General features: G+C 38.4%; 1 protein-coding gene across 4 annotated transcripts in view; it reads right to left on the bottom strand.

Moving 5' to 3' along the window:
• Nucleotides 1-16,536, bottom strand: part of qkia (QKI, KH domain containing, RNA binding a) — an 84,219-nt gene that overhangs the window by 23,626 nt on the left and 44,057 nt on the right. For all 4 annotated transcript variants that reach the window (XM_048191897.1, XM_048191896.1, XM_048191900.1 and 1 more), the window contains exons 3-4: nt 13,399-13,515; nt 5,390-5,533 (exon numbers count right to left, since the gene is read on the bottom strand). In XM_048191897.1, the coding sequence (XP_048047854.1) occupies nt 5,390-5,533; nt 13,399-13,515 (261 nt within the window). The remainder of the gene's footprint in view (nt 1-5,389; nt 5,534-13,398; nt 13,516-16,536) is intronic.

Consider the following 16,536-nt stretch of genomic DNA (forward strand, 5'->3'; position numbering starts at 1 on the left):
CGGTACGTACCTCGGTTTTGAAGTCACGGTTCGGTACAGTTTTCGGTACAGCAGGTGGAGAGAAAACTAAGCATAAAATTGCTTTTTTTTATTATTAAACAGAGGTTTACTGAACAAATTGTGTTTTTGTCTTTAAATATATTAAATTAAATTAAAACTAAAAGTTTCTTAAGGATAAAAAAAATGATCTCTGCTAATGCTATAAACTATGTAGGGAGCCCTTGAAAGAAGCCCAAACTATTAGCCTAAATTCAATTGCTTTTTATTTTTAGATAAAATAATCAACACACAAATAACAAATTGTATGCAAACCTGTAAGCTGCACCTAAGGCAGTTTTTGCATTAACTTCTAAATGTTTTTACTCCAATTCGTTGTTGAAATATAATCATTTCTACACAGTGGCTGTTATTTTAACATCAGATTTATTTAAACATACATTAAATAGCCTAATCAGGATATCACTAAAAGGTTAAGTAAAATAATGAATATATTGGCTAATACAGTGCATATATTAAGCGAAAGAGTTCATTTCTCTAGTGAACTAACAAGCTGTGAACACTGAATGGCTTTTCTGAGGTAAATGCATCATGACATATTGTTGAATACGGAAGCTTTCATTGATGTCTTTCCACCGTTGAAACACTGAATGAGCGATTACATGAGATATGACCGTTTCAGTAAGTTGTACTGAATCTTGCAACATACCTTCAGATGTTCTTTCATGTTTATTCTGTAACTAGTATTAAGGAGGAAGAGATGAACACATTCACTTGCGCTCCGCGCTCGCGCTGCCGGTTGAACTGAGGCGCCTGTACAGTGATCTGTCACCCCACATCAAAGCACGTCAAAATGGCATTTTCTGTTTAAACTTCATGATTTCGTGGACAGAATTTGAAGGATGACACTTTGTTTCTTATCGAAAGTAACAAAACGCAGAGCTTATTGCGGTTATTGGTGGTGAATATTGGTTGCAATGTAATGCTTCGGTACACACGTGCACCGTACCGAAAGCCCTGTACCAAAACGGTTCGGTACAAATACGTGTACCGTTACACCCCTACTAACATTAAATAAATAATTTTAAATGTTGACGATGTAGATATAAAAACAACTCCAACAAAAAAGAAATATCGTACATTTACTGATGTGGACACCAATATGTTATATAAATAATAATAAAAAAAAAAATTATTAAAAAAGCTACTATACGAAATTATATTAGTACCGGTACTTTAAGAATGACTGCATTTCTTAATTTGCGTCGATGTGTGACACCAGAAGTCAGGACGTGTGTGCAGAGCACTGCTTCCTCTCCCTGCAGGGACTAAAATATATTTGTGCAGCGCATTACAAAAAAAGAAACAAAGAAACGTGCATGAATGAGAAAAGGCACGGGACACTCGTAGCCTACCTGAAAAAAGTAAAGCACTGTATCTTTCTTATTTAGAATGTGTCATTGTTTGACTGCATCTTTGCTTATTTTTTTGTAACCAAGATAAAAAAAAAATTAAATAACTATATTGTGATTATTAAATGATAATTAAAAAACAAACATTAAATTACTCATATAATGAAATAAGACTTTGGTCATAATTTTGTTATCATGACAACACTAAGCAGCACTTAGTCAGTGCACGAGGGAAGTAATTTGGTGGGTATCTGAATGACAGCAGAAAGGCTGTGCGCGATACTATGGGTAAGTGAAAAGACAAGTGAGACCGGAGCGGAAGAACTGTGGGAAGCAATCCGCATATAAAAGTGTGGCTCGATCCTTATCTTTTTCCTTCCATTACGTTACTGCCTTAATCCTCTCACTCGCTACTACCTTCATTACCAGCCCACCTTCGACTCAAATCTCTCTGTGTGTCTCTCCCTTCCTCTGTCTCTCGCTGGGAGTTGAAAAGTTCACAGGGCCTTTGAGCCGAATCTCTCAATCACCCCCTTCTACCCTTGGCCTCTGAGGCTGTGTGTGCACATACCCACCGTTCATGCACTCTCTCAGAGTCTGACGATCATTCAAATGCTGTGTGTGGAACTGATTCCTTGAGCAAGGCTGAAAATTTCAATTTGGTCTCTGCGAGCAGGAACCGTTCGGCTGTGGCAACTCTTCAGGGCCCAAGCCAGGATTACAGATTCATGCGGTAATGTGCTAGCTGCCTCTCAAGTTAGGTAAAAATCAATATCGCAGATGTTTATAAAACAGAGAGCTTCTCTCCGAGAGCTCTGAAACGCTACTGCCCTCTTTTTTTTGCTCTACCCAATCAAATCCTTTCTAAAATGACAAAACCAAGAGTCGAGGGGAAACAGACTGTGACCCAGTCTGTTTTATGATGTATTTAATAAGACAATTTCATGCCTCTAAATGAGCCAAAGATATCCTTCATTAAGACTGCATGGGCTGCGATGGACGATTTGTCATTTAATCCAGTTTAGCTTGGCATGATAAAGGGCATTAGAGTCAATCTGCCACACACAGAATTAGCTGAAAAAGCATGTTTAAGAAGAACTTTATCTGTATGGATGGACAGATCAACCAAAAATGAAAGTTCTACTATCATTTACTTAAATTTATTCAATGATCACAGTTGTAACTATTGCAAATCACGGTCATAATGCCACCAACTGGCAGCGGGAAGTGTGTGTCACTTACAAAGGCTTTGAAATCATCCTCTAACATTTACGCAAACTGCTTTAAGCAAACTTGTTAAGAAACGGCTGATATAAAATTGGAAAAAGTATTCTTGATATCATAAATAGTAGGGGTGTAACGATGCGCTCAGGTCACGACACGGTACGGTACGTTTCTCGATACTGAGTTCACGATATGATACATTTCACGATATTTTGAATAAAATGAAACTGAAATTCAAATAAGATTTATTTAAAAAACATTAACAAATTTCAATAATTTTCCTTGTACATAAAAGATCACATTTCAAGGTTTAATAAAAACCTTCTCCATTCAAATTATCAGCTGAATAGGTCTGTCTGTCACTGGAAAAAAAAAAAATGGTGAATTTAACATGAACTTAGAATTAAGAATCCTAAGGGGCGGTTCATATAATCGCGCCTAAAAACGCGTGGAAGGCGCTGCCGCACCGCTTCTCCTTTCCAAAGCACTTGCGCTCCCGTGGCGTCGGCCGTTGCTATGCAACCATGAACTGAGCTCTCCAAGAGGAGTACGCAGTTTCAGCAAAGGATAAATTGATTTCTAGCCCTTGCATTACTTTTACTACTAGATATATTTATGGAGATAAGATATAAAAACCACCCTGTACAGCTATGATCAGCTGTTCGGCTGAGATTTTGATGTTTTGTTACGGAAAGGCCATAGCTGATCGGTTGGTTCTTGTCACATGGCCTGCGGTGCACTTGCAGCATTCTGAAAAGTTGAGAATTTTTCATCTCGATGTGCCTGGAAAACGCACCGCTGCCATTATTCCATTGTGGTGTTTCCATTATGAGCGCGCCTGCCGTGTGGCTACATTTGAAATAACTTGCACACGGAAAAGACGCAATATGTGAACGGCCCCACAGAACTTCTTAAAGCAAAGCATCGCAAGCATCTTTTGCTTTTCTGTGAGCACAGCTGTTGCCACGACTTTTCTCACGCGACCAAGCAAGAGACTGACGCGAGAAAAGTTTAAACCTACTTGCAAGATTCGATGTGTGGGTGAAACACTTACTGAACTAGAGAGCTGATTGAGACACACCCTTAATATGCGGTGACAACCCGGCTTGTCTCACTGCCACCTCCATGTTGCAGAGTAGGTCACGTCAACCAATAAGATTAGACTGCCATCATATCGTAAAAGTATCGCCATCACTCTACGATACATATCGTAACATTTTTGCATCGCGAAATATCGTACTGCGATATATCGTTACACCCCTAATAAATAGTGTTACTAAAGGTAACACCAAGGCTTAATACTCTTTTTGCACATTTGAGGCTTTTAGCATGCTTAGAATTAATTAAAATTCAGCACACACATATTCATACAAAAGATGATATTTAGAATAATGGTTCAAATGGACAAAAACATTTGTGTCCACAAAATGAAAGTCAGCGGGGTCCAAAACAAGACTGAACCACATTGATTGTCATTATGTGGTCAAAAAACTTCAATATTTCTTCTCTTGTGTTCCACCGAAGGAAAAAATTCATACAGGGTTAGAACCACATGAGGCTGAGCAATGATGACAGCTCTCAGTTTTGGTTATACTATCCCTTTAAACAAATTAAAAGATGAGATACAAATATGTACAGTATGTTGGATCTATGCTATAAAAACAATCTGTTCTGAATTTTTTTAGTTTTTAGTTTTGTATAAAATACCAAAAGTGTTGTGTAACATTGAATGAAATACACGAGTAGAGCAAATACAGGCCACCAGAGACCCTAAGCATTTTTTGTGTGTGTGTTTATGGCAATGGAGGGATATACACAGTGAAGATGACTTTGATCTCAGGGGTTCATAGGGTCGGTGCGAAAATTTGGAGAGCATGTAGCCATTTACTCATCTTCCACCCACACACAGTACAGAATGACTCACACACTCTCAGCCGGCCGTGTATGTTTGTTTTCTTTCTGACTAGCGTGTGTGTGTGTGTGTGTGTGTACTCATGTGCATGTGTGTGGAAGGTTTAAGGCCTCCCTGCTCAAATGGAACAAAAGAGAATTGAGCATAAAGGAGGGGGAAAAAAACAATTCCCAAACAAGAGGCAAACTGTGGGATTTCTGGCCAAGAGAGAGATGGGGAAAAAAACCTACAAAAAGAAACAGGAGAAAGCAAGTGCCTGAGAGCAGTCAGAGAACGCCCAGGACACTGTGTCCCGCTCTGAAATGAAGTGAGAGGCACATGGCTGGGCGGAACGGCTGCTTCTGGCCGCGTTTCAGCAGGTCGAAGCCTTTCCACCATGTTGCCTGATAGGGAACAGGCTCTTGCAGCTGTCCAGCCATTCTGTTCGCTGCAGGCAAAACAGCCTGGAGCCAGAGACCCTGACATAAGCGCCCCCACCCCCTGCAGAAACCGACGGAAGAGCGGAGAATAGAAAGGTGGAATGGGGCGGAAATACGTGGGAAGCAGGTTGCAGAGCGCCATTTGTTCTCTGTTGGGAGCCTGAGGTAAAAATATCAAATCTAGCAGAAGACTGAAGCCAGGGGTCAAGGGTGGGATTAAAATCCACCCCATATGCACAAAGGCATCACACCCAGAAAAGGAAGCATGATAGAGAGTTTTACCAAATTCAACACTGTTGCCTTACATCAAAATCACAAGCCTTGGGCAAGTCTGTGGAGATGATCTCAGAGGTCAAAACATTTGTAACATATCACTTTCACTACCACAAGTACGTTCAGGAAGTATAAATGTGTTCGCAACTTACTGCAGGCACCAGTAGCTTCTTGACCTCTTCGACAGCTCTTCTCATCTTGATCTCGGCACGTGTCTGTGTGTCCTCCACTGTGATCAGCACATGCAGGTCTTCATTTAGGTGCTCCCAGTTTGGCTTCCCTCTGTTCTGCTCCTCCTGAGAAACAGAGAGAGAGAGAGAGAGAGAGAGAGAGAGAGAGAGAGAGAGAGAGAGAGAAAGAGAGAGCGAGAGTGAGAGAGAGATGTTAGTAGCAGCAGTGACAGGATTTTTTTTTTTTTTAACAGGGCATCAAACTTTGAGTCAGTGTGAGAGAGTGTGACACTTTCTTGCCATAGATGACAGCCAGCACTATGATGTAGACTCAGTGAGTTAAAGACTGCTGCTCTTCAAACAGCAACAGCAGCTATTACCACAGAACACATTAACACAAGCTGGGAATCTGAGTAGAATATTTACCACCATATTCACAATTAGTCAGTTAGCTGCTGCATGCAATCACACCAACAAAAAAAAAAAAAAAAAAAAAAAAAAAAAAAAGACTAAAAATGTAATAAAAAAAAACCAAAAACAAATTTACTTACATTTATTTATTTATTCCCACAAATTTATTATAATCATGTTGTTTAGAACACACTAAAGTTTCATGGAGCAGCAATACAAGCAAATCAAATAAATAATGAAATCTCACAAAAAAAGGGAAAATGAAAAAACTATTAATTAAAACCTCTGCATATTAGCCAAATGCAAATTGACAGGTTAAAAATAAAAGGCTGCAGTTTATTTGATCAGTGTAAGTCCAATGCATTCTAACACACTGATCGAAGAGGAGGCCAAAAATATTTCAATTTTAAGCAGAACGGGCAAAGCAACAAGCACAATTCTCCTGGTGATCATTTAAAATGCCCTGCAGTTGGTGTGCATGACCGTTTGATTGGCCTGGGTTAACAGCGGGCCATTATGCTACAGTAGAGCTGTCTGAACAGTTGGAGGTGCTAAACTGTAGAAAAAAGAAAAAAAAAAAAAAAAAACGATAAAGGTTTTTCACTCTTGAGGGTGGGCCTTTTCTAAAGCCAACAATTACCCACCACCCAAGCTTTCAACACCTCTCAAGAGCCTGTCAGTTCAGTTCATCCTCACTTGCACTATTTTTTAACCTGCTCAAAAAGATAAGCCCTCTTTGGAGGATTATTGAGAGAAACTGAGTAATATGGGACACCAAGCTCTGGTATACATTTCAATCTTCATCACAAGCAAAGCTACAGTAAGATTCTGTAGGGAGCAATTAATGCTAAAACATTTTATTTTAAAGGCATATCCACTTCCCATCGCACACCTCTTATGCATGAAATGATCAGTAACACAAAGACAGGATTCCAAGGGAAGTCATTTAAAGACCACTTGACCGGCCCTAAACGTTTCTTGTTCACATTGATTACAAGTACATCGTCAGCATCTGTCCCTCCCCCAATGATTCCAGTGATGCTTTCAGATCATTGCTCAGTCAGACACCTCAATTAGCATGCCGCTTCACAAACGAGCACAGAGTGGTGGATCTCAGCGGGAAGGAGGAGAAAGGTCCACCTGACACGCTTACTAATACACTGACTGAGACCCAGTCGAGTGCCTATCACACCGCTTTCCACGCCACTGCCATGGATACTGTTGCTATGACAATGATCAAAGTACAATACACTGTGAATGTGTGCATTAGGGCTGTCACAATATCAGATTTTTACTATACAATTATTATTGCCAAAAGAATTCACGATAAAGATATCATTGTGATATTTTGAAAGAAAAAAAATAATGCTATCAAATTCACCAGTTTTGTGTTGGCAACCAGCATTAAGGTGCAATACCCACTATGCTGGAGTGTCAACCAGATAAAACAATTACAATATTAATCACACATGTAATATTACAATAGTATTACAAAACAATTTCACTTTTTAAAATATAGTGATCGTCAATACCGTGACATAATGTGACATCACTAACATAGGGAATCACAAGAATAATGTACAGATTATCCACACGTTTTAATTCAGCTTCATGTCAACTGACCAGTCAGAAGCTCTCAAACTGTGCACTGATGATCCCATTCATCCTTTATGAATAGAAACACAGGAAAGGATACTTGGATCTGCCAAAAGTACCAATTAGCCTTACCTTTTAAAAACAGACAAACATGGTAACAGTTTATGGCAACACAAATGTTCAGTCCATTTGTAACATTAAGGTTAATAAATGCTGTAGAAGAATTGTTCATTGCTAAATCATGTTCATTTAAACATTTAGGCCTAATAAATTAAAATTTAAATCTCTTATCATTATTTAATGTAGTGTGAACTAACATGAATGATCATGGTATAATTAATTTATTAATATTTATACATTTAATTAAAAATTACAGTACATTTTCATGGTCCAGTACAGGTTTTATATTTTTTATTTATTTATTTAGTAATGAAGTTCAGCACTATTTTACTTGAAATTTTATGTTTGTTTTCATTCAGTATCCATTTTTAAAAAATTATCGGTTGATTAATTGGTTATCTGCCAGTGAGGTCTAACCTAGTTATTGTTATTGGTAAATTCCACTATGGGTCAACCTCTAAACTGTACATAGTACTTTTAAAAGCAAAAGTTACTGCATTATTCTCAAGGTGAACACAAAAAGCTTTGGGATCCATGTATGGAGAGAGGCCTTCAGCTGAGAGCAGAGCAAAGACATGGACTGTAAACACACACCCACCCACCCCTGCCCATCAAGGAGCAAGGTCATTCCATGTCCTCTAAAGGTGGGTGAGGGGCGGGTAGCGCCTGGAAGGGAGAACAACCTGAAAGCCTCTGAAGAGGGCAAAGATTCTGTTTACCGACATACGAAACCAGCGGAGGGGCGACCCGCATGTGACAGGAGACATGTGATGACAGACCTATAAAAGTACAAGAATGAATCCAAAAGCAGCTCGTCAGGAGATGTGATTGGGTCTGTGAACCTTTAGCATGTGCATATGGTCCGAACTGTCACTCTGACTGTATGTGCACCAAAAGCAACAGAGCAAAATAAACCATGCAAAGTTTTCACCCTGCACCGGTTCGATTCCACTGGCAGTCGGCCTGGCTGGAAATAATCCCAGGACCCTATAAATAATGTTCATATCAACCAGAGCAGACTGAACTCAAGCTACATTCTTGAACAGCTGTGCCGGGTGGAGTAGTTTACAGGCACCTGTTTAGCAGGAGTGGAAAATTGACTGGAAAAAAAAAAGCTCAAAATACCAACATGGGCAAGAGAGTGGTTCAAGGAGGCTCTTTTGAATGAACATGAGGAAGATTCTAACATTGTTCACATTCATATTCTTGGCACATACCTACGAAACAACTAAACTAGCACAAGATATTCCTAAGAAGTGGCTCTTCAGACAAATGCGCACACTAAAAGAAAATGGTAATAGCCAAGTTTCAATCTGAGATTTTTTTTTTTTTTTTTTGCAAATAAAAGGTTTAGCACATCAAATGTTAAAGGTGCCCTAGAATCAAAAATTGAATTTACCTTGGCATAGTTGAATAACAAGAGTTCAGTACATGGAAATGACATACAGTGAGTCTCAAAAACCATTGCTTCCTCCTTCTTGTGTAAATCTAATTTGTTTAAAAGACCTCCAAAAAACAGGCGAATCTCAACATAACACCGACTGTTACGTAACAGCCACGTAACAGCCACAGAGCACTATCAAACTCATTCAGAATCAAATGTAAACATCCAAATAAATACTATACTCACATGACCCGACGCATGCATACAGCATGCATGATGAACATCTTGTAAAGATCCATTTGAGGGTTATATTAACTGTGTGAACTTTGTAAATGCACTTATTATAGTCGAGAGCTCGGGGGGCAGGGAGCACGCGATTTAAAGGGGCCACAGCCTGAATCGGTGCATAGTTAATGATGCCCCAAAATAGGCAGTTAAAAAAATTAATTTTAAAAAAATCTATGGGGTATTTTGAGCTGAAACTTCACAGACACATTCAGGGGACACCTTAGACTTATATTACATCTTGTAAAAACTGGCTCTAGGGCACCTTTAATTAATTTAATTAAAGTGTTTTCATTTAACTTTAATCACATGAATGTCAATGCTTTAACTGTCACCATCCCACTAGTGGGATGCTTGGCGCGGTTTATTTATTGCCTTTGTTTGCATCACATTTTTTAGTAATCGTAAATCATAAATTAGGTATCATTCGAAAGCTCAAACTCAAAATTCATCCTGTGAAAACCGTTTTGAAATCGGACACTACATTACCATGGAAACAGTACTTTAAATCTTTAAGCGGGCTCCTCTCCTTAGTGAATGTTGTCGGGTTTCATATTACAAAATTTATTTTAATACTTTATAGTCAAAACTTTTCTAATCTTGACAAAACATTGTCGGAAAGGTCTGAATCTCAAGCTTCCATATTTGGGGGCTGTTTTGTGATAGAAGTGATATTTGGACAAAAATGTATTAATTTGTTACAGGAGAATGCATCAAAAACGTTCAATGGAACATGGATGGCATGTGGCAGACATTTTTGGAACAAAGATGTAAACGTCAATTTTTGTAATATCAACTTTGGAACACTACTTGGTTAGATATGACTTTGATTTTATATCAATTTTAGAGTAAAAATTATTTTGTAAAATACATATTTTATATAAAATAAATTTAGTACAGTACAATTGATTCACAGTCAATTTAACCAGTAAAAATTCTTTTTCATACTTTCATTTTTTAAAATAGCTTAAAAAGGACCAAACTTGTCATTTTTTATTAAAATTTCTCCAAACATTTAGTTCGCATAAATCCCACCGATTCCATACAGTTGACTGCAAACTCGCATTCGCATTTAGTTTGCATAAATCCCACCGATTCCATACAGTTGACTGCAAACTCTCATTCAGATCTGCCTCTATCCAATCAACAATCATTGGATAGACCCACCCTACATCTTTTTTGATAAACCGTTTAACACGGATGCAAGTCAATATGAAAAAATTTTACTATTTCCACAAATGTCACAACACTGCGAATTTAAGGAACTTATTTCCTATTGTGATCTGAGCAGTAATGCAGGTGTAAAGAAAAAAAGGAAGGAGACTCAATTTAACCAAGAACAAAGAGTAAAAACTAAAAAGAGAGGAAGGACAGAAGAGAAAAAAGCTTTAGAGAGACTACTGTGCGTCTCTGGAGAGGTTCTGTGATGCTCCGGTGAGGGTGGCCGTCTGTTACATTTGATCTATGCTGAGAGGTTTCTGAGAGTCCTCAATTTGAACAGTGTTTGATCAGAGGACAAGGCTACACAGAGGGACAGGTTATTATCCAGAGTTTGTCTGTCCTGTCCTCACCCATTACGTCTGCTTGAGATCGGCTTCAGTACGCACACACACACAACAACGTGAGGACGTAGTGTCTCTTGAGGCTGTGTGAACTGGTGTGTATGCAGTTCTTGAGAGGTTAAATGGGGTTAAACCACCTTTAGGGAGCTGTTAAATAAAATGTCAGTCTGATTTAACGAAGAATTTTCGCCTGAGGCTTCAGGTGATCCACGCCTTTACCTTTCATAGCAAACATTTAACACATCACTAACAAACAACTCCTTTTACCGTTGCATCCCTACAAATGACTTGGAACCAAACCTTGTATTACGAGAAAGACTCCCACTGCACCTCGTCTCTAAGTCACTCTTTTCTCTTTCCCTCCATTTCTCTCCATCTCCATTGCTCTCTCAGTCCCCAGAGGCAGCAGCACTTAAATTATTTAGAGGACAAAAACAGCTTTTCTAATGGACGCTAAATAAACAACCCCCTCAGCCCCTCAGCCCTTCTCCTTCTCAAGTCTCTCTATTTAGATAGGTCTAACCATAATCACAACTGTCAGTTTCGGTGTGCGTATCTCTCGTTCACTACTGAAACGTTAAGACACAACAGCATTTTTCTCTTCACCATCAAGGTTTATTAGACAAAAATCACCGTCTGTTATAATTATTCAGCCTCTAAACTGCAAAAGGTCGTCGAATTAAAGTCATGATGGATTGAAGCAGCGACAGATCTTTTCTGTATTGTGATCTACATCTTAGTGAAACAAATTATCAAAAAATAAATGCAGGTAAGGGTTTTTCTATTGGTTCCATTGGTTGATGATTGTATGGAGGCAGATCTGAATGAGATGAATGAGAGCTTGCAGTTGACTGTAAGGAAAGGGCAGGGTTTAGGCAGACCAAATGATTGGAGGAGATTCACAGGTACCCCAGCCAAGGATCAGCCATACTTCGGTGGAAAAGGATATGACAGAGTCAGTCAGGAGAATATTCTGAGAAACTCTGTGAGGAAGCAGGAGAGATCAATCTCTGTGTTGAAGAGTATTATAGCAAGTAAAAGATTAGTCATCCAGACAGTGTATGTTTTGCATTCAGCAGGGCAACTGAAGACATAACCACAAAATACTATATTTCAGGAAAAAAACAAAAAACAAAAATTAAACCATTTCTGCATCAAGCCCTTCAGTTCACACATATGGCTTCTCCAGAGAGAAGCACAGCTGGGGCCCAGGTGTGTGTGTTAATGCTAATGCACAGTGATGGGGATTTCCTGATAAAATAGCTCCACTGGGATGCTGACAGAGATACGAAGAGAAAGACTAGACCAGACAAATGTTGCTGATTCCTGGCAAAAAGGTCTCTGTGGGTTGTTTAAGACTTTAGAATTAAATCAGCTCAGTTGCTTACTACAGAATCAGCCATTTCTTCTGATTTTTCAGCATGTAGTGCTGAGCAGATACACGTACAAATGTCATTTCTCCCAACCCTCCAGAAAGTCTCTGCTAGAGCTGACGGGGCAGTACTGTTATGTCTCTGTGCTACATAACTCACACCTGAAGCCATAATTTCCCATCATTCAGGCTTTAGCTCTTCCTCTGCTGATCATACAGTGGGTCTCTTCTGAGACTGTAAGGGAAGATCTGAGTCCTACTTTCCAGTGCGTCTACCATGTGCTTTTGTTCTCTCTGACACCCACACCACCACAGCCAGGCCTGAAATAGAACTGGGCCTCAGCCGGAGTGCTGCAAGCTAACTGTGAGTGTGCTGAAGAGAGAAAAAAAGACATTGGACAGAACAAATGAGTGAATTGGCTCATTAAGGACAAACTGGTTCCAAATGGCTAACGTCAGCAGAACGCTGTCTGTGAAGGAGGAAGAGGGGTTTGAGGAAGATCCAAATTGTGACTAAGTGGTCACATTTGTCCAAGCTGGTTCGACACATCCTACTGCTGTGTCAATTTTTGTCGTGCTGGTGCCCCATTTTTTTATTATGTGGTGCCATTTTTTCACAAAATGAACCATGCAGACAATGGCCCAATGGACAGTGCAGATCAGAACAACATGCAACAGACCAATTTAAACATTGCTTAAGTAAATTCAGTATTGCTTCATTCCATTGTAAAAATCAGTAGTTATTAGTTTAGTTAATTTATCTATATACAAGCACTGGAGAAAACAGTGATGTCATCGTCCAGCTCAGTTCCGTTCACATACAATATTGCCAATGCAGGCAGATCAAAAACTTTGTTGAATATCAAGTGTCAAGTGTCCCCAACTAAGCAAGCCAAAGGCGACGGCGGCAAGGAACCCAAACTCCAACAGGTTACATCAGGTAACAAACAGGTGATAAAAATGGAGAAAAAAAAAACCTTGGGAGTTCTCTTCTGGCAAACAGCAGACAGTGCTTGATTATGAATCAGGCAGCTTTCATAAGTCCGACTGGGATTGCAACAGTCAAAATATTTAATCCAGTTCCATCTAACTGTGCCGTGTTTGAAGCACGGCTCTGTCCACTTAAATTTGGGCACAGTACTCTATTTAAATTGTCCCTGTATAAATTAGGTGTTAGTTAACTTTACAGATGTTATTGTTGTTAATATCAGTAAATGTAAATCTTTATCATCTCAAAATCAAATGTTTCTGTGTATCTCACCTTCTTTCTGTCTCTCATGGAGCTCCTCCCTCTCACCATGATCTTGCAGCCAGTCTCCGCCTCCAGTTGCTTTGCCGTGAGTCCACGAGGGCCAAGTATTCTCCCGACAAAATTATACTGGAAAAACAAGAGTAAAGGAGAGAGATTAGAATGCATTCAGAAACTATGGATTTTTTTTTTTTTTAAGAAAACAGGATGTTGCATATACACAAATATTGCTGCTAAAGTCACTAAGAGGTTCACACTTGAACTTGAAAATAGTTCATCTATGAATAAATTTATCATTTAATCACCTTTCTGTAGTTTCAAATCTGTATAACTTTAATTGAAAAATATTTAATTGCAACTATTCTATACAATGAAAGTAAATGGCGACAGACTGTCATCCTGCCTAATGTCTCCTTTTGCCATACAGGTTAGGAACGACATGATGGTGGATAAATGATGACAATTTTCATTTTTGGGTGAACTATTCATTTAAGATGCATTTGATGAGTTATATATAATATTTTGACTCCGCAGCAGTCCTGACCACACACACACCACCCAGAATAATTTGAGAGGTGGCATCAAGAATCAGGGAGTACAGATAGCTGTATGTACTGGAATGAAGTTGGGTGAAAGAAGAAAAAAAAAAAAAAAAAAAAAAGACGATATTTTAATTAGCTGCACAATAAAATCTGACACTGAACACAGTGTGCAATTGTGTATTTCAAGAAATAAGCCAAAAAAGGCTCCTCTCTCTCCCACACTAATAATTTAATTAACTCCAATGAAGATTTCTGACCAGTAAACGCCGAGACGCTTTCATTTGTGGGGACTTTCAAATTAAATAAATAAAAAACAACAACAACAACAACAACAACAACAAAACAAAACAAAACAAAAATCAAATGACGCAAATACCACAACTGACCAGGCAGCTAATCACTCCTCCTCCTCTGGCAGCCGCTTATGAGCTATGGCCTCAGCAAATCAGGAAGCCGGATAGAAAAATGAGAGCTTGAAAACATCTTCAAGCTCATGTTTGCCAAACAGAATGCTAAGAAGCGCTGCAAAGCCTCTTTCTTGCTTTTCCTCCTTCCTGCTCTTCATTTTTTATGTGCTTCATAATTCTTTCTTTTGGTTATCGTGCTCCGAGGGATGGAAAAGGGAAAAGCCGGCTGTACGTAATGTAAATAAGAAATGAAACAACGGGAGAGAATTAAAGTAGGGGAGGGGTCTTATCGTGGCCCTTGTCCCTGACGCTGTGCTTCAGGGCTTTGTCTGAGAGCACGCTTTATTTACCTCCGTAATCCTCCCAGCTTTACTGCGCCTCTCGACAGCACAGCTCCAAATAAAAATAATAAAATAAAATCCACTCTTTTTCACTCTTTATCTCTATCAGTTCACTTCTCTGGCTCAGGGTAAAGACAGAAAGTCAGTCGTCTTGTAAGTGCTTAATCCTGTCCTGTACGGATACAGGCCACATACACACTGCAGCTTAATTCGGTTGTCACTCCTCTTCTGAGTGCTTAATCCAGTTCTGCACCCACACAGTTTGGTTATTTTAGTTTGAGAACTAAAACAATTTTCTTACTCCTAAACAGTTCAGGCAGTGACAACCCAAATCTGCAGTGTGCAATACAGAACTCTTATACAGAACTTATACAGAAGTTACTCTTGGCGCAAGTCAGCTTGCGTAGGCCGTCTACCGGAAGCTAGTTATTTTAGTTTATAAAGTTTTAAAACCCATTGCTTCACTTCAGAAGGCCTTTATTAACCACTGGAGTCATTTGGATTTCTTTTATGATTGATGGGTGCACTTTTTTTTTACTTCAAAATCAGGAGACCCATTCATTACCATTAAAAAGCTTGGAAGAGCAATATAAACCTAGGATGGCTTAAAAGGTGAGTAAATCATGGGATAATTTTCATTTTTTTGTAAACTATCCCTTTAAATGAACAACTTATTAATTTCTTTATTTCAACTAAATGTACCAATAATTTAAAAAAAAATCTGCAATTTTATAATAGGACTCAATAACGTACTTAAAAACGGGGGTTAGCCGTGTGAGCATGAGCCGGAATAATATTATGAATTAAATAAAAACAGATGTTTTAAACATTATATGTACAATATGTGGTAGATCTACACTACTGTTGAAAAGTGTGCAGTATGTAAGATTTTTTATTGTGAAAAAAAAAAAAAAAAAAAATTATGCTCACCAAAGCTGCATTTACTTAATCAAAAATACAGTAAAAAAAAAAATACTAATATTGTGAAATATGATTACAATTTAAAATGAATGCTTTCTATTTTAACATATTTTAAAACAATTTATTCCTGTGATGGCAAAGCTGAATTTTCAGTAGCCATTAACAGTCGTCAGTGTCACATGGTTGTTCAGAAGTAATTCTAATATGTTGATTTGGTGCTCAATAAATATTTCTTCTTATCACCAATGTTGAAAATGGTTGTGTTTTTCCTCATATTTGTGGAAACCGTCAGAAACCTGAACAAAGTTTAATTTTTTTTTTTTTTTATTATAAAAGGTCTTCACTGTCACTTTTGATCAATTTAATTCTTCCTTGTTGCATGAAAGAATAATAATAATAATAATAATAATAATAATAATAATATTAAAAAAAGCACTAATCCCAGACTTTTGAATGGTATCTGCATTATGAGAGGCTTTACATGAATGTTTTGTGGAGCTTTGAGCAAAAATTAACCTGCTCTGGTCATGTGAACATTTTTAATTGGCTTATGTAAAGAAAACATTAACAACTAGCCCCCTCAAACTAAACACTAAATTTCATTCACAAAAGTAACCCATGGGATTAAATGGGTTTTAAAGAACAAAAACAAACAAAACTGGACAATTTGTCACCAGTTGTTGCTGTTATCTTGGTAATCTGACAGCTAAAAGGTTAAACTTTTGCCATGTTTCTTTTAACATGGCCATAGATGCCAAAATGTCAACCATCAGGAGTGACTCCTCCACGCCGTACAGGATTCAATACCCACAATTAATCACAGTTGTCACTCCTACAATTTTGCAGAGTGCATTATAAGCCAACAGAAAGAAAACTCAAAAGACAGACTCATGATTAGTCAAACCCAAAGAACAGGCAGCATGACCTGCCTGAATAAAT

Source organism: Megalobrama amblycephala, linkage group LG5 (assembly GCF_018812025.1).
Source record: "Megalobrama amblycephala isolate DHTTF-2021 linkage group LG5, ASM1881202v1, whole genome shotgun sequence".
Taxonomy (NCBI): Eukaryota; Metazoa; Chordata; class Actinopteri; order Cypriniformes; family Xenocyprididae; genus Megalobrama; species Megalobrama amblycephala.